Raw genomic sequence first — 19,970 nt, 5'->3', positions numbered from 1 at the left:
GAAGCTGTTGTGCCCGGCTCCTTGGCTGACACTGGCTCCATTAGTCAATCTTGAGAGTTAATAACTAAAGATTTGTGCGATGTAGCTGCTGGAAATGGGTGCAGAAACATTCTGGTGTGAGGGGTTACAGACTGTCCAGAGTGAAGCAAAGGGAGACTTCCTCTGGCTCATCTTTCCTCTGCTTTGGCATGGTCGCTCTTTGAAAAGTGTTCGCTCCAGCTCCAGCTACCCTGGAAACAAGACTGATCAGTGAGCTTGTGCTTACGCACTCTCTTCTAATCTGATATCTACAGTATTAAATGAATTTAACTTTGTATTATCTGTAAAAAAAACAAGCAACTGCTACATGCTGTAGTTTGTTTACATTTTTCTGCCCCTTTTGCGTGATGTCACGTTTTGCTGCTGTGATTGGTTGTAGGTCTGCTCTGCAACACTGATTGACGCCCCTCTGAAATTGAAGATGAACTGAGGCAATGACATTTGCTCCAACAAGAGCTATCAGATTTTTAGATAGAAAAGAAAAGGTAAATTTGAAAAATAAAAGTGGAGTACAGTACATATGAGAAGGTACAACAAAGTGGAGATCCATGAGATTACATGGACAAAATATACACTCTATGTAGACAATGTTAAACAGCAATAAAGAGCCTGTGCTAAGATGTTATTTAATGTATAACATTATTGGCCCTTTATGGCAATAAATTTGAGGTTCTCACTAAAACCCCCCTCCCTGAAAAAAATGACACACTCAGATCTATTTTCAGTTACTCAGCCCCATTTAGGTGATTTAGATAGAATACACGAGAATGGCTGTCTCTTCAGCTGCAGTGGAAACCTTCATCAAATTAGAATTGAAGTGATTATCCAGGGCAGAGCAAAAGGACAAAATCAATAGTTCTTTGGTCATGGCTAAAATGAAGAATGGGCGTTCAACAGGGCTTTCTCTCTCTGTATTGTTCCCTTTCTCACTCTCTGACACACACACACACACACACACACAGACACATGCACACTCTCACACACATACGCATATTTGAAATGTGTATTCTGTTCCAACATCCTTGACCATATCAGCCTTAGACTCACATGGTATATTCTTAAACCTTCTGTCTTATATTTTGCCTTCACTCTTTGGGAAGAAAAAGCAAAACCTCAAAGGAGCGCCTCCTTAGATAATTGTAATTAGTAGTTTTGGCTGGATGTTGCAGTGTTGGCCCTGGCCCAGCTCTCTGTGTTTGGAAAGAGCGAGTGGGAGTGTGCCTGGTGGGCATGTTTCCAGCCTCCAGAAAGCCCTCTGCCCCTTCACCTCACAGGGTCCTACTGCAGCAATCAGAGGGCCGCCAAGGGCCTGAGCAGCAGCTAGAGAAAGGGAGCTATGTAAGTGAATAAAGTCAGAGAAAAGAGATTTGCTCTCTCCCATTAAAGTAGTTCAATAATATTCCAATTGGAAAATAGCTGAAAGGAAAAAGTGGCACATCTTTATCTTACCTCTCGAAAGCCTGCTACTTAATGGAGATGCAGTAAATGGTGCATTAAAAGGTTATTTAAGGACATTTTCATTGTGATAACACTTTTAGCCCCAGAACGTCTTTGAATCATTAAAGGTTGACTTGGTCACCCGTTTTTACTGGATGTATTTTGTAAAAGCAAGATTGTATGCAAATACATCAAAACACAATTAAGGTTCTGGGAAATTCTCTGTCGAGCTTACAGTAATGTAAAGAAGTAAGTGAATGCAGAAAATGTCAATCATTCTGGAATTTTCGTTAAAGTGATGCTTTGTTATTTCAAAGAGATCATCTGTGAGCAGCCACTCATGTTTATGTGGAACACAGACTCTCAACCACAGTTATTCACTCTGTCACACACACACACACACACACACACACACACTTCACATAAAAGACTGCAATCCATCAATGTGCTCATTGCTGTCATGTGTAAAGAGACGGGGCTCTAAGCAAGAGTCCTCTAACACAAATTTGATTTACCTCAATTTGCCTCAAACAGTGACATGTGAGCACTAGAAGTGCTAACACAGACTGGCACCTTTTTCTGCCAGTAGGCATGTGTCTTAGCTTACTTTCAAGGCCCGGATTTGTGTTGAAATCTGATTTACTTAATGATCGTATTAGATTATATCGAGTTTGAAGTTATGAAAATTAATTGTGCAATACAGTGATGCTGTGGAGAAATTATGTCTGCATGTGGAAATACAGCGTGTGTGTGTGTGTATATGCGTTCGTGATGGTTAGAAATATTTGATAGCATCTGCAATGTTTTCCATCTTTTCTAAATTATTCAGCCACTGTGTACATTCTATTGCATACAGATAAAGAATCGCCAAATCCAGTCAATCAACTTTAATGAGTTTCAAAAGTGAACTCCGAACAGGTACATTTTCGAAGATATTAGCGCGGCTCTGTACCAACATTATCTTGACAGTTCAAAAATTGACAGGGATAAGCTGGTATGTGTCTCCCATGCAGGAGTCGGGTAGGAAACGTGTAATCAAGAGACCGTGCCTCGATAGAAAGACAGACATGAATCCAACCAAGGGTTGTTTCAGACATAAAAACCATCTGACACTTTAATTATACAATTAAGCGCCTCTTTTCACCCCCACGTCTGATAATAACTCAAGCATTGTTGTCATGCATCTGTGCCATACTCGAAATGTCAATGTAATGAATTCATCTGTCTATACATATTGCGTGAACCTGTTCATTTTGGATCTGAATGAAGCAGATTACCTTCTGCAACCGGCCGCTGTATATGCCAATCGGCACTATGTGGCACGGCCATTTTTGACATGCATACCGTCTGTAGTGGTTTAACTGTAATTATATACAGTCTGTACCGCAGTGTTTTGGACATGTAACTTGTCTGTGTCATGTCATGGCTCCAGCCTAACTTTTTACATTGGTTATACTGATGGGTCTAACTTTTTCAGTTAGGTGTACTAGTACATCATTTCGGTGCACTTAAATATTCCACCTCCCCATTAGGCGCTGCAATTACACATTTAAAGTGGCACCTTTTTGGGGTAATTTTATCGTATCTGAGCTGCAGAAATTGGACAAGCTTGTTGTTGTATGTTGTGAGCTCAGGCAAAGAGCCAAGTGAGGCCATCGCTACCAAAGTTGTTGGATCAGAATAAGGCCTCTTACTGGGGATAGGGGGGACAGGTGGTGTAGCAGTTACCAAGTGCAGTCCCCAACCTCCCTGGGGCCCTTAGCAAAAATTAGGGCCCTTTCACACTATCACACCTTTCTAGAAAGGTTTGTTCCATCTGTCTGTCTGAGAATAAATCAACCTACCAAGAACAGAATGAGGTATAAACAAACAACATTTACTGAATACTCAACATAACATAACTAAATATTAAGATTAAAAATAACATAAATAAGAAATCGTAGAAAATAATCAAATATAACTCTGAGCTTTGGCTTTGCTGTCTGGAAATTAGTACATGCTGAAAATCCAGAGTCCCCTCTCCTGATAGACTATAGCCCCTGTGAGTTATAGACAACAATACTATTATTAACTTCATCAACTGAATCAGGCTCATTTAAACTGACTCCTTCTGATTTCTTAAAAATGTAAAATACTGTTTGAGTGGCTCCGCTGAATTTTTGTATAAAGAAATATATATGTTTTCCGACTTTATGCAGTGTGCATCATCTTTGTGTAGTATCTTGGAATGTGTCCTTCATACATTAAAGGACACTTTAATAATATTTTACATCAGTCTTAAAAGAACACTAACATGAGCATATGGACATTTTTGGTTGCTGTAATTTGTCTGTTTCTTCATGGGCTGTGAGTTTGCCCTGATGTAATTCTAATGTAAGTGATGGGGAACAAAATCCACTGTAGCTGGAGCTGATATGAGGCTTCAGCTGTCAAAATTAGTCAAATGTATCAACCAAGGTTACAGTCTTTTTCACACAAAATGTGTTTCTATGCTGAGCTGCACAGAAAGGATAGTCACAGAAAGAAGGGAATTGTATTCTAAGAAGAATATCACTCTGGTAGATAGATACATACTTGATTAGATTTCCGACTGCTGGCCTCAGATTTCCCTCGACTACATTTCAGAAGTCATTTTTTGCAGTGAATCTATAGACTGGAAGAAAGGCCTTTTGTACTGCAGACACTTTGCTGTGTCTCAATTCGCATACTTTAATTTGCTATTGAGTGCATAGGTTCATTCACACTATGGCAATGTGCTGTGCACTTTAAGTAACTGGATGCTGGAGTGCAGAACAAGTCCACAAATGATCTTTGCCATCTTTGCTACATAGTGGAAGGGGATTGACTACCACCATATTCACATCCCCCAAAGAGTTTATGTTTTCATCCTGTCTTAGTTAGCAGGTCAGTGTGATCAGAACTGCCTAAAACGTCCTTATTTCACAAATGTTTTTACATTTTATTTTTGGTCAGTGTCTCATCCATTAGCATGGAGGAGGTAGGTTTAAGCTCTATACTGCAGCTTGCCACCAGGGGATGTGACAATGATTTGGCTTCACTGTTGGTGAGCTGTCATGTCGTCCATTTTTATATACAGTCTATGTTTCATATACACAGGTAAATGATTTAGACGTGAACAAATGTGATCCTTTTCATTACTGACTCATTTCTGTGGCTTTTGACCTTTAGTCCAAAAGCATTCAGCTCCAGGTCATAATGTTTGTGTCCTTTTTCTTTGCTCACTTTATTCAGGTGGCCAACCTCGCCTGCTCCATCTCCAACAATGAGGAGGGTGTGAAGTTGGTTCGTATGGCTGCCACCCAGATTGACAGCCTATGTCCACAGGTGAGGACTTATAAAACCCCTTTCATCCCACACCAAAGCACACAAGTATTATAATTGAAAGCAGCCTCCTCAGAGAAATTGTAATAGCTCGCAATGACAGAGAACAAATCATAGTTGCTAGACTGGGAGTAAAAGCTGTGAATAATGTGTAGGAGGACCTTGTAGTGCTGTTTCTCTGGATGTAAGCAAAGGAGGGCGTACAAATCGATCCACTGTTTCCAAGTTAAACGGTAGGCCTTATTCACAGGGGACCCAACATAGTAATGGAGGAGAGAAATGGAGAAGGGAAGCTGAATCTAAGATTGAGTATCTAATGTGCAGGCCCCACTATATGTCCACCTGCTGAGAGCCACTTACCTAAAAAAAACTTGGGGAGGAACCGTTTCCTGATATCTCTTGGTATACTCAACACAGACAGATTAAATAACATGATAGACCCAGATTTTGTGAGTGGGGAAGGAAAGAACAAAGGGAGATATTTCCAGCTGTTCTGGGTAGAGTTTACCCACGTCCCTTATCTGCGCACATGCAAACACACACACTCACTTAACAACCTCCTGAGCTACTGTTGCATCTAGATCATAGCGTCTCCTCTGCTACATCAGATTAATGTAGCCAAGACATCATCTAATAAAAAGAAGTGATAAAGAACAGGGAGAATGAAAATCATGACACTTCTGTTTAAATTACAGATGCCAGCTGTCACAGTGTTATGATGAAAATTGCAAGTACACGTCGTTGGTATGATTTCTTTAAAAGAGCTTTTTTATTTCAACCATTTTAAAACCCGGAGAAGTGTTGATCTCTTTTTATTTTGGGCTTGAAGCCAAATGTTCTATCTTACACAGATCAAAGTCTTGCAGTCAAGATACTTGCGTTTTACCTTCTTTTCTTTTTAATATCATCTGATCCTCTTTAAGCCGTAAAAAGGTGCATCATTAAAAATTCCCCATGCACACGTTTTTCTTTCAAACTGTGTTTAAAGGACAATCCTTTTGATGTTCTATATTTTTATGTCATATCTAATGACTGTTAAGCCTTTAAGTTGTGCTCACAGGTAAACAACAGGAAAGGATGCAGGGCTTGTTAAAACACCAGTGAGCTCATCCTGTTGCTGCCACTTCACTCAGTCAAGTGTCACTCAAAGATTAAATAAGTGGAAATGGGGTTAATAAATGTGAAGTCATTGTAGATTTTAGTGTAGCTGTATATAGGCAAATTTCTCTATTTAGCATTTAATCTTTAACACAAATTGAGCAACAAGTCAAGTTTGAATACATTGTGAAGCCACTGTATGGAAGGGATGAGAGTTATCAATCATTACCAATCATGGCCTCAACTAAATGTTTACGTGCAGCGTATATATTTGTCATATGTTCATAACTCTGCTCTTCTCCTGGCCTCTGCCCTCCGACAGGCTCGTATTAGATAAGATACACCCTCTTGACGCTTGGCAGCCAATCAAAATGACAAATTGCCATCCATGACTGCGACACTTTACGTCCCACAAGAACTTCAAAACCAACAATGAACCGGTCCTATGAAGAAGTAACCCTGTGTAGTCGTAGCCTGATACAGTCTTCTGCCATTAACCTCTCCTCCTGTCTATAAATGTTTGAAAACCCAGAAATTCAACACAGCCGGGGTTTATAGACTTTCACTAAAATGAAAATGGGCTCTCCGGTTGAACTGCAGTCAATCCCACAAACTCACCAGATTATCAATACATCTATTCATCTGTCACTACAAATAGACCCCAACAAAGGCCTGTTTGGCTCTTTTTGAGAAACATTTTCTACCATCCACAATAAAAAGTACAATTAAGATTGGGAGAGGTGAGATATGACTTGATGTGTGATTATCACTGGTTTTGAGAATAACAAGTATGTTTTTGATACTTGTCACGATGGAAAGTGAAACAAATTTGTTTGTGAACTTAAATGGTTTAACAGACATGCACACAGATAACGACATAACGTACTTATACACCGTTAACCCTTCTAATTCACCAGGTCATCAATGCTGCCCTCACTCTGGCCGCCCGCCCCCAGAGCAAGGTGGCCCAGGACAACATGGACGTTTTCAAGGATCAGTGGGAGAAGCAGGTGCGCATCCTGACCGAGGCTGTGGATGACATCACCTCTGTGGATGACTTCCTGTCTGTGTCAGGTATGAGACACTTCAGCACAAATTATTCACAGATTGGCTGATTGAAGGTAAAGTGGTGTTCCTGATTTTCAAATTTTAAATTGAAGAAGTTTCCCTGAGGTTGTTTGAGGTGAAAAACTAAATTGCATTTAGGATAATAACAAATAACAAGTCAAAACATTGAAACAAATATATTAGAGCAAATCAAAGAAAAATAGAAATTCAACAGTGAAGTCAGGAGTCAGACAATCAGGTGAGACACTGCTGATTCTTTTTTAGTTTGCTTGTTTTTCCTTTATGAATTTGTTCCATCTCATTTTCATTTGCCATTTTGTTAGGATTAAAAAAAATACTTTTAGTTCTTTACATGGTTTGAAAAGTAAAAGTAAATGAATATATATTTCACTGTCTTACATTTTTCTGAGCAAAGTTTGTGACAGATGCACATTTGTAAACTGGTTTCTCATGTTTTTATAAGAAATTAATGGTTTTTGTGAACTGAATTATGACTGTAGAGAATATAATGAACATCCCATTGACCTTCACAGGGAAACATGAATTATACCATATTAATCATTAGCACACAATATTAACAAAATAAAAGATTTATATTTACAAGGACGTTTACAAGGTCTTTCCAATCTCATTCACTGTCTTCTTCTTTGGCCTCCCTGCAGAGAACCACATCCTTGAGGATGTCAACAAATGTGTAATTGCTCTGCAAGAAGGAGATGTGGACACTCTTGACCGGACCGCCGGAGCCATCCGGGGCCGAGCTGCTCGTGTGGTCCACATCATTAACGCCGAGATGGAAAACTATGAACCTGGGGTTTACACTGAGCGCGTGCTGGAGTCGATCAAGCTTCTGTCTGAGACCGGTTAGTGCACTGTACACAAAGCTGGTGTGGCACAGGGAGCAACTGTTTTAATTTATTACACCGAGAAGATTAACACCGTATCCTTCACCCTCAGACTGTGCTTGCATCAAACATTTTGCTACAAGCCTTTTTGGCTTGTGTTTCGTCGTCGAACACACACATAAATACACACACTCTCTACTCGCATTAGCTTCTCAGTGTTGTGAGTGAATTACAGATACACCTTAATTGCCTGCATACCCAGTGTCCCACTGTTTCGATCTTAGCTCTAACAGAAGCCCTCGACACCACCTGTTCACTCCTCTGCCACTCTTGCCTCTCATCCATTTTTCATCTGTTATATATTTTATTTCTCTGTCGTTGTTCAGCTTTTTATTTTCATGGCACATTCCTGGAGACCAGAGTTTATCCCCATGGCACACCAGATTTAGGGCCGACGCACGTCTCAGTCCCACCATAACCCCCTTCCTCCAAAACAAATAAATAAAAACGGACTTTTCTCAGCACATGGGATGTAAGGATTCTATAGAGAGCAACGGCTAAACTTTCTTGAGTTGTGTTTCGTGCTAGGAAGTTTGTGTGTTGTGTTGTCTTGGTATATTCCAGGTCAGAAACTGAAGATATGTCAAAACGGTTGAGAATTTAGTGTTTTTGAGTTTGTGGAGCTGTGCAGGTCACCAGAGCAAACTGCGAGGTTGTGGGGGTGTAGAGTTGGAATTTCTTCATTAACCTTAAGACTATACAAAGGATGAATATGGTAACATGAGGAATGAAGAGAATGTTTGATTCCTATGCAAAACAATCTAAACACCAAGAAGCACCACATTACATAACTGTCTTGTGGTCAGGAGTCTTACAGTCATTGTGAGCTCATATGTAACGTGAAGTGTGTATGTGTATGTGTGTGTGTGTGTGTGGTCCCTCTGAGTTTATGGCTTTTTATACCACCTTCACCCCACCCTGTGCTCTGATTAGCTAATTTTGTCGCTAATTCATCTAGATACTTCAATCAGAAGTGACTTCAATTGAAAAAATAAACATAGTTTTCTGCTGTGCACAATTACAGATAAAAGTAATGGGCTAAAAATAAATGTTGTTGGTGTTCAGACTCCTCGTGATGTCATCAAGGCTGAAAGGGGGTGTGACTGTGTAGTATAGAGACTAGAGGTGTCTGGGGAGGAGGAGGGTCGCAGTGAATCACTGTAATGACAACTGACAGCGACAGAGAGGAGGACAGATTTAAAGTTTGACAGCAACGACATGACCGGCTGATTGATATCATGGTAAAATGTGATTGGATAACCATTAACACCTGACAGTCAGCTGATTAGAAGAGGTGGCGAGAGTGAAAGGTGCGTGAATAAATGGGACATGGAGAAAGTCGTCCTGGTTAAACTTACGCTTAGTTTCATTTAGCCTGCTAGAAACCTAATCGGAGGAGCCGAGGTGACGGCGGGACACTCTAACCGCATCTTTAAAGAGTAAAAGCACTCGACAACTGCAGATTAAAAGCTGATTTGGCTCCAATTTGTCTGTAAATTCCAAAATTTGCTAGCCAGTAGAAAACCGTGCTGAAAAGTGTGAACCTAGCATAAACTGCAGCAGTGAGTCAGCAAAGATTGTGACTGCCAGATACTGGTGCATGAACAAATGCAGATGGTTAGTTTGGTAGAAAGTGAGAACCTGAGTGAGGCTGCTGTTGTTTCCTGGAAGCAACACATACCACTGCAGACCTGGTCCATAACAAACTCAGAAAATGCCGTGACTACTTGTTACATTTCTCTTTTTTAAAATGCATTCTTACATGCTTACATACTTGACCTGCTTTATAAAAGCTCACAAAGTGTTTCACAAATTAAGAAGCAAAGTAATCTGCACCTTAAGGCATATTTTGTTTGGAAACAAACAAAAAGAAGATTCTGTTTTTTAAATTTCTGTTTGAAACAAATGCCAACATGCTTTTAAAAACATACCATTGTGAAAAGACATACCAACAAAATGTAGGATGAAAAGAAAAAGAAATAATTTAGCAATTACCTGTCTACCAGAATCACATCAGACAAACAGTAGCCACTTTACACTAGCCAGTTCCCCTCCCTGTTTTTTTTCCCCATTCTCACCCTGCCATACCTCCCCCAGTTTCTATCGCTCCCATTAGAGCCCATTTAGTGAGGCGGTATGTCTATTGTTTCGCTCGTTACTTTCATCTGCCAGGATAATTGAGAGACACAATCAGCTCCCCTCCCTGCTACATGATGAGTCGCAAACAGCATTAGGTGAGTCACGTGCGCTCACACAGCCATCTGTCTAAGTCCCTGTGCTGGCGCTCATCTCCACACTAATGGACTACCTACATTGCTAGTTATATGGTATCTTAAGCACATTCTGTTCTATTATTGCATAATTTAGTTTAATTGATTGGGGTAATTAATTGATGAAGTACAGTGGCAATATCGTATGGACACTTAAGGTCAATTTTGTATGACCATAACCTTGTCACACACTATGACTTCATAATTGTGCTGCTGTTCTATTAATCCTCCATGCAGTGTGGAGCATGTTTCTGGTGTCAGCAGAGCCCTGAAGCATTATGTCAGCATTACTGAGAACAACCCATGGAGAAGTGTTGGTGTTGCAGCATCACATCGATTGGACGCTGATTTTTCCCTTCCTTTGAAAATTTAGATCCTAATGTCAATCTAATGGATTAAAAGACACGACCACAATCTGAATTAGTTATTCAAAAGAGGGATAAGATAAAAGATTCAATAATTAGATCCTGAACCTTATGGACCAGTTGATAATGTATAGTAATAATCTATTCAGTCTACATAGTAGATATTCGTTATTAGTAATTATTTATTATTAGATCGGGGTAGGTTGGCACAATTCTGAGAGTTTACCTGAATGTTATATGTATCTTTCCAACAATAATTAAATCAATTATTACTGAATGGGTAGAGTAGTTCTGGTGTCACAATGTAAAATACATCTATTTTCCAGTAATGGTTTGTAAGGACACATGACGTCAGTCTGTGAATAGAGGCAGATAAGCACAGATTCTGAGGATTTATTCAAGTATTGGTAGAATTGTTGGTTCTGAATAAACTATGGTTTCTGTAGATAATTGAGCATGTGCTGAAACCTTCTGGTTCATATATGTTTATAAATGTATTTGATATAGCAGGTCAGTGTGGCACAGTTATGAACAGTAATTTTATTCATGTTTATCTGCTCTTACAAGGGGTAAGTTTTAGTTATAAAACCTTGATAATCAAACTGTACACAAAACAAAACCAGTCAGACAGAGTAAGCGAGTTGTTTGGCCTGTAGGTGGTAAAAGTGTTCAATCCTCAGCAGCTCTACATTTGTAGGATTGCTCTGCCGCTGCAATGATATTGCTCTCCTGCAGGTGGTCATGTGTGCAACCTGTCTGACACTGTAAATAAAGATGGATGATATGACAGCTATTCAAAAATCGAAGCCAAAGGGACTTGTTTTCCCTCTGGCTGTAGTATAGGTCATAGACCCCTCCTCCTCTATGTTTACAGACGGACATGAACTTAAAAGTCAAAATACACATCAAATTAACATTTCTTTAAGATGATTTCCATCATTTTAGGTCATTCTTATCATGCTCAAGTATCTCCAAGTAATTTTCGTTTTCATTAGTTATTCGATGCCATGAAAATGGGTTGAACTGTTGTGATTGGCAGTTGATACTAACTCGCAATTGGTGGAGTGCATGTATTGTGGGACCTCGATACTTTGGCTCCACGCCCCAAACTCTACTCCACAGACTTTGGCTCCAAACATGCAACAGTTTAGATATTTAGATATTTTGGCTTCATTTCTCGAGAGTGGAAGGAAGTGGAAACATGTCATTAATCTTTATATACCATCTATGGGCTTACATTTAGCAAACTGGAAAATCCACAGCATGCAGTTCAAAAACAAAAATGCTGCTTTTAAAAATGAGCTCCTACTGTTTCAAGTAAAACTTCATTCAGATGCAGCTGCTCCATTCTATTAAAGTCATGAACTCAAACACAGCAGCGTCTGCACAGATAAATAGCTGCAATAGACCTATAGCCTACTTAAGCAGGAATCCTAGCATTACATTGACAGGAGGATGAATACCCCCACAAGCAGCCGATTTTAAGATGGCCGACATCCTTCCTTATTTCACCCTAAGCTCAAGGCTACAATGATATAGTCTATACACATGCAGCAAATAGCCGAGCCGCACGCTGACTGCATGGCCCTGAGGAGAACTTCTGTCTTAAATTTTAATGAGGCCTCGTGTCCACTCAATTGTTAGTGCTAACTGAGATGTTAAAGCAGGAATCCAGCAACTATTGATAGAGCTGCGTTTTTTATTGGCTCCATATTTCTCTTTGATGAAGAGCTGTTGTGTTTCCCCTTCCTGTTTCCCTCTTGGTGGTAGTTGGGGTTTTTAAGGGCTACCATGCACATCTGATCTGGACCATAAAGCACTTATTGATCCTTGTGAACTTTTGCCGCCCTCTCCCCTCAGTCCTCGCACACTTGATGTCTATGTATTTGAACACGGTCAAGGAGAAATCTGCAGCGAGGGGGAAAGATGATTAAGTGTAGCTCAACTGAGGAATAGAATATAGGACCACACACTTTTAGAGGGTACTGACTCCAATTAACGAGACTCTACCCAAAAATCAATAGCTGTCACCAAGGATTTCACTAAGCGATTTGAGCAGGGATTTTAGTGGAATTCATTGATGTGGTTCCTGTTTTTTCCTTTTCTCAGTTGTGTGCATGTGTAAAACATTTCTCCTCTGCCTGTGTGTGTGTGTAGTGTGTGTTTGAGTCTTTGAGTTGGCTGTTTGTGTTTAGTTTTTTTTTGTTTGACTGTGGCTGTGTTTATACCCGCGGCCACTCGTGCCAATCCCAGCCACTTTCCTGTGTTTTTGGCAGCTGCCACGTCAACACCGGAGACTTGTCAAGACTACCTGCCCTCTGACCTTGTCTCAATTTGCCCATCCCTCTTTCTCATATTGAGTGTGGTCAGATTTATGGCCAGGAGAGATGCAGCAAGCCAAGGCACACAACTCTTCTGTGTAAAGCTGAGCCATAGATTCCTGACAGACAGTCCACACATGGGCCTTCGGATTGAAGCATGTCCTTGAGAGGGAGAAAAATCAATAGCCTAATGGGAAAGTGGTTATGGCCTCCTTCCCCCCTTCTTCCCAGAGACACTTTTCTGCCAACTTACTCCCTGTGTTTAAACTAATCTTCTCCTCAAGAAAGGGACAAATTTTAAAGTCAATCATTAATGTGGAGCCTGGAGAGGGTAGATTAAAAATCTGATATATGGCCTAAATCAGTGTGCCATTTAGAATAGCAGGGTGGCGTCGCTCCTTGTTATATCACATTGGAGCACGGAAAATGAGCACAGGCTTTTGTAGTAAGCAATAACACACGTGCACAGGCTGCCACCCACGTCACGTCTGTAAATCAGTGGTTCAAGTGCACTAAAAAGAGATGTAGCAGAGGTTGAGGGAAAGAAGAAAGGACACTTCTAATATTAAAATAATATCTCTCAGGACTAAAAGCAGTGAGCACAGTGGCTGGCGATTACCATGAATACTGAGCATTTCTTTAAAAATCTTCAGTCAGACTGCCCTGCAGATAACATCATAAGCCACGTATATAGAAAAAGAAAGCAATTTGTAGTTAAAGGGAAATAGGGAAGCAAGCGTATACTCAAAATGGCCTCTTGGTATTGCCTATAGGTGTACAGTGCACAGTTGCTGAGTCGGATGAGTAACACTTTAAATTTGTATCCACTGTATGATCGTAATGATGGGGAAAGAGGTTTTAGTCAGAATGGGAAACAGATGGCAGCGTGCAAGCAGAGGAGGTACAGTCTCTTAATCAGTGTGTAAATAGAGGTGGGAGTTAGAGAGAGAGTGCTGATGAGGAAATCGCTGTTAGAGAAGCTGTGCAGTATGAGGAGGTGGCTGAAACATTTAAGTGTAGTTACAGTGTAGGAGAGCACACAGGCCAAAAGCAGTACATTCAAAATGTCGTACTCTTCCCCACAGATTAGTATAGATATTAGATATTGTATAGATTCCCTCTGTATGTCAGTGTTTGAGTGAGGAGACTTTATTGAATTAAACATTTAGACAAAAATAATTTTCAAGAATACATTTCTCAGAAATGTGTTCATGTGAATATGATTAAATAAAACTTCACCAATCCTTAGAGGTCAATGTTACAGAGAAATTTTACTAAGAAACATTTTATAAAATACTACAAAAAAAATTATATTGTAAGAAATTGCAAAAAATAAACAAGTAAACAGATTGCTTTTAGAAGTGTTTGGCCTTTTTAATACAATTTCAAATCTTGTACTTATCTAACATCCCAATGTTTATCTTATCTATTGCTGTAAATAGTAAGTTGTGGGCTGTAAAACCAAAACAATGAGTTGAAAGATGTTATGAGACTCTGCAGGGCAGAGAGGAAGTGCAGGGACGGGTGATACATCTCTGTGGGTTCATCACTTAGTACAAGTAGTCATGTAATCCCTATACAGCACTCTGCCATACACGTATCATAGAAATAGCGAGAATACAAAACATACGACTTCAGATCTGGCAGGTGTGCTGCTCAGGATCCAGAGGAAGTGCAGTGTCCATTGTGGAGTTTTTTTGATGTTTTTCAAGAAGATCAACTGATAGAGACTCCTACACTTACTTTAAACTGTACACAGCACTTGCTCTCACCATGGTAACCATGTCTTAAGAAGCATGGCTGTGATGATGTCACTGACATCATCTTATTTATTGTGATAGAACTGAACTATGAGTGGAGCACTTTATTTTCAGATGTGGTTGCAATTTGTATCCATTTATAGTTTTACTGTTTATGATTTCATGCCGTGGCTGTTTGGATGGAACAGTTTTTGATATCCACTCTTGTAATATCTTGTCTAAATTGAGCTCTTTTCATGTGAATTTGAGGTTTAGTCATGAGAAACTGTGAAGGTTGGGATGTTTGAAGCTCTTATAGGTGCATGCCATCTCTGCTGTTAGATTTTCAGCATTCATTGTATTTCCATAACTTCTACCTTGAACTATGCTAAAGCCTAGGGGGGACGAAGAATCCATTGCTACATGGTCACATTTAATTCCCTTCATCATTTTTCAACTGGAATGAGTGAAATTGCCCCTTACCATCAGCAACTTTGCTCATTAAGAGCTTGGAGAACATTTAAATATTTCTATTTAAAACGCCTTCCCAGCAATTCCCAAAAGCCTATTTTACGCTTCTCCAGTAAGTGGATTAAACTGAATTAAAAATGAAAAGAAAAGGGGAGAGACTTTTTGTAGTGCCTTTTATGTTTGGTGAACTATAGCTTATGTTTTATATCAGACAAATAAGTATGCTGCAGATACACCTTTAGTGCGAGCTGGCTAATTGATTTATTTCACTCCGCGTGTAAGAGAGAGCAAGAAAGTGTGGAGGAGAATAATAAAATCACACCGTTGGATTTCTGGTGGAGACTCACCAGCCAGCCTGAAATATTTATTTGTTTTTTCCTCAGTTTTTCTTTTTCAGTCCATCTTCATTAGACCTGTCTTCTCCTCTGAAAACCGCTGTTGTCTTAAATCAGAGTTGTCTACATACAAGTGTCGGCTCTGAAAAATCCATGTATTTGTTGCTTATCATTTACCAAGTAGCCACGATGTTTGTTTTTTTTAACAATAATATAATAATAGTATTTTGAAATAATCATTAGAATCAAAGTAGTGGGGTTGCAGTCACTGGTAGTGTGTGAAAAAGCACATACAGATAATACAGTCAATTGTTGAGCTCCTCTCCTGGCCGAGCGATTGTCTGTCCAGGTACCATCAAGCTTTTGTTATGATAATAGAACTACAGCACAAACTCAATGTGAAAAAAACCCACATTATTAAACTCTGCATTCAATTATTGTGACTCAACTCAAGATTACATAGAAAGGTAGGCTGCTAAATATTCAAACATTCAGTCCGTATGCTTGAATATTGAATAATGTCTATTCACATTCAGCACAATTCATTTAAACACACAGTGTCTGGCCAATTGATACAGACAACAAAACCAACCATTTTTATGGTCAATGGGAACTTTTATTTTGTTCCCAGGCTTTTGTTCCCCTCAAAAGACTTTGATGAATTTGTTTCCCTTCATAGACATTGTGAGTTGACAGGCTGAGCTTGCAAGTTTGCGTCCTTGTGCTGCAACACTGGAGCACACACGGCCTTCTCCTCACAGGAGACACACAAACACACACACACACACACACACTCAAACGTATTTTCCAGATGCCACACACTAGCACACATGCAAACAGACGGGCTCATCTTCCTGTTGGGTAAGCCAAGGTGAAATAGCTAATTGGCGTGCAATGTGCGATCGGCGTATTCTCACCTACAAGGAGGTTTGGGGTGACATCTCCCATTTTTCTGAAGTGCACAACCGAGCGGAGGGTGATGCATGAGAAATTTTAGAGGAAAAGGTTGTGATCATGTCCTCGACTAGAGATACAACACATCAATAATTTAACTTTCACAATACTTTTTTCGCTTTTCTGTTTTTTCCTCTTCTCCTTTTCCTCTTCTCTGAAAAGGCAGGTTATTAACAAATGTAATAAACTTAACCCTCCTGTCTGTTTTTTTTTCTCTCCACCTCCCTCCTGCAGTCATGCCCCGTTTTGCTGAACAAGTGGAGGTAGCTATCGAGGCTCTGAGCACAAACCCCCCACAGGCCTTTGAGGAGAACGAGTTCATCGATGCATCCCGTTTGGTGTACGACGGCGTCCGTGACATCAGGAAAGCTGTCCTCATGATAAGGGTGAGTGCGTAACTTCCTCCAAAAGAGCAGAAGGTAAATGCTCAGCACCAATCAGGCAGAAATGTTTTTAGAAGCGCTGGCGAAGACCAAGAGCAATAATTTATTTCTGGCTTCTAAATAATTAGTTTATTATTTCAGTGTATTTTCAGTGTCAGTGCCACAATTTATTGGAATCTTGAAAATAAAGTCAAAAAAACTATACAAAGTTTGGTAAAATGTGTTCTTGCATAATAATAATCATGATACAAAACAAATCCCCAAATAAGCAAATGACTGAATGCATTTAAATAATAATACCCTTAAAGTAATAGATGACAGTTATGGCCATGTTCATAATTAAATCATTATAACACTATTTCATCATCGGTTTAAAGGTTTACCCTGTAATTAATGATTTGAAAAAAGTACTCTTTCAAAATGAGAAATAGAACATTTATTCAATACCTTTGTAAATAAAATCTTTCAGTCATTGGATTCATCGCAATGACAGATTTGTTTAATATGCACAGATGTGTTTTCTTATATATAATATATTATATTATTATATGTTATATTTTATCCCCTTCTTTCATTTTATCTTGACACCTCTCTGATACATTGTTGGTAGAATCTTTGGTATAATGTGCTGCTGGTCAGTGATGGTAGAAGAAGATATGTTTGCCCTGAGTATAAAGAACACCATAATTGAAATCTGAAATTCAACTGAATTCCTATTTGAGATGTCAAACCTGTCACATTATCTGTTTAATAAAGCTGGTAGAGAGCTTTACAGAATGTCATGATGAAAAAAAGCTGCATAACAGCATCACCCCAGCAGCTGTACTGCCTCACAAACTGATGCTACAGTATCTGCATTTTTCACCCAAACCGGCCCTTCTCTCCTCACCATGTAATTCATTTATTCAACTTTATGCAGGCTGGAAAGTTTCCCAGTGAAGCTCTGGAAAAAATCTAATTATGGAAAATAATTTGATGTTGGTAAATAATGTAAAACAGGCAGCTTTGAACTGCCTGGGACCAGCTGGCTTCATAATCCCATCCAAGTTCAATTACTTTCTGAGGAAACAACTTGGAAGATCCTTGCTTTCTCTGTTGTCTAACTCCATCATATAAATAGCAAATGTTGGTGCCACGTACAACAGTTTGTGTGTGTCTGTGCGCTTATGTTTGTGTCTGTGTGATATTTATTCCTCCCACTTAAGCCGAGTAATGGCTCCTTTAGAATTTTTACAACCCAGATCTTTTGAGAAGTCGATGGATTAAGAAACCAATTCTCCACAGTGTTTAAAATTGAGGCAGGTCTAGTGTGAAGTTATATTGAAAGTTCTGAAAACATAGTTTTGCACTGGCCTTAATGTAAACACACAAACACACACACACACACACACACACTCTCACAGAACCTAGTACTGTGATGGAGTAGGAGCCATTAAAATTGAACATGTATGAAATTGACCAGTGTCTGGAGAGTTGTAGCTGTGATACAGCAAATGTTTACACTCATACATTCTCAACAAACTGGCATACAGCCTCTCACTCAGAAAGTACAACCTTTGCTGGAAGTTTAAACAGTATGAGCCCGAATTTAAATTCTGAAAAGTAAAGTAACCAGAATAACAACCACAATTGCATTCAGTAGAGCTTTTTTCATCAAGATGAATGAATTATTCCTAAGGAAATTGTTGAAAATGTCAAAAAAAATAAAAATAAAAATCCCAATCTCTCAATTTTAATGGGAGAGAGAAAAACCAATCCTGGATCTGTCCCTTTATCCAGATCAACCCCAAAGTTAATGAGTGAATTCTCTGTTCATGTCCTATCCTTCCACCATGTTTTGTGGAAAACCATTTTGTAATGTTTTCTGTCATCCTGATGACAACAACAAAAAACAACCAACCAGCAAACAAACAGAAAGGGGTAAAAACACAACCTAGGTGGACGTTATCATTTCATCTTCCATTGGAATGATCACAAGGTAATCTGTGAGTAACATTTTATGCCCAAAAAACAGCCGGTGTATTCGCTAAAGCCCTGCATGTCAACTGAACCTCGTTCAAATGAACAAGGGTGTGCTTTTTTTTTCACCCATTCTTAATGCTTGTGTGAACGTGGCCTGTCTCAGTCTGCCTTTGTGTTAATTGCCTTTGCTCAACCTTCACACAAGATTTTGGGTGGAGGAAAAAGAACTAACCTCTAAAAGTCTCTGAAAGTCTTCTGATCAGTCTCCACAGCAGGTCAGGTGTGGTTTGTTGTACTAACCAAGTTGTGTCATAGATGCTATGGTATAATGCCATGATAGACCTCTGCTATACACATTGTGGAATGACTCAGCACCAGTTATGCCATTACTATTATCAAAGTATGTTTAAGAAACTGTCCCACAAAGCTGAGTCTAGCAAGAAGTTCATTAGAAAAGGCGAAGGTTGTCTTAAGAAGATAATTATTTGCATCATCAATAAATCAAGTGTAGTTTATTAAATTTGAGAAACAATTGGAGAATTATTTCCTATGAGAAAATTAGGTCAGAACACTTTAGTGGAGATTTAGTGGAGCAAATACAGAAATACAGGCACATAGCGAGCAAAGAAACTGCAAATATTCAGTAAAATGTGGAATTTGTGCTTGAATAAAGTTTTATCACAAATGAATAAAAGGAGGGCGGGAAATGTGTATTACATAAGCCCAAATTATGTTTTATTCAGGCTGGTACTGCCCCTGGTTAAGCCTTATTGTATAACTGTTACAGGTTATTGTATTTATACAATCCTTTGAATCCATCATTGAATCCATTAGAATATGTTACTGTATGTCCATCAGTGACATTATATCTGAGTTCAATGGGCCATTCTGGATCAATCACTGTTGAGTATACTAAAAAGGACATAGAGCACAGTTACCAGCCAGTGTACCAGTAAATGTAAGTCATAATTGCCCCAGGTGTAGGTCTATGAGCAAACTGTTGTTTGGACCTTTATAACCAATTGAAGCAGGTTTTGTGTAAAACATGTATCAATGTAAATAATCACAATGTCAACACAGCCTGTGAATAGAATAACTCTAAGTGGTCTTTACTGCCGTGACCATTACGCTTGGAATTTCAAATGCTGGCATCATGTAGAGATGATTACTTTACACATGTAAATCTTAGTGTTAGCCAACCAGCAAATATGTTACCATGGGGACTGCAGCTCAGTTAAAACTGAACTAGCTTCATGAGAAGAACAGGCCTGTCTGAGCTGG

General features: G+C 39.3%; 1 protein-coding gene across 2 annotated transcripts in view; it reads left to right on the top strand.

Moving 5' to 3' along the window:
• ctnna2 (catenin (cadherin-associated protein), alpha 2) overlaps positions 1–19,970 on the top strand; it is a 267,738-nt gene that overhangs the window by 229,478 nt on the left and 18,290 nt on the right. For both annotated transcript variants that reach the window (XM_020100468.2, XM_069530270.1), the window contains exons 10-13: positions 4,729–4,821; positions 6,834–6,990; positions 7,647–7,847; positions 16,579–16,730. In XM_020100468.2, the coding sequence (XP_019956027.2) occupies positions 4,729–4,821; positions 6,834–6,990; positions 7,647–7,847; positions 16,579–16,730 (603 nt within the window). The remainder of the gene's footprint in view (positions 1–4,728; positions 4,822–6,833; positions 6,991–7,646; positions 7,848–16,578; positions 16,731–19,970) is intronic.

Source organism: Paralichthys olivaceus, chromosome 8 (assembly GCF_024713975.1).
Source record: "Paralichthys olivaceus isolate ysfri-2021 chromosome 8, ASM2471397v2, whole genome shotgun sequence".
Classification (NCBI taxonomy): Eukaryota; Metazoa; Chordata; class Actinopteri; order Pleuronectiformes; family Paralichthyidae; genus Paralichthys; species Paralichthys olivaceus.
Note: the sequence above shows the minus strand (reverse complement) of the source record. Positions and strands in the feature narration are given on the sequence as shown.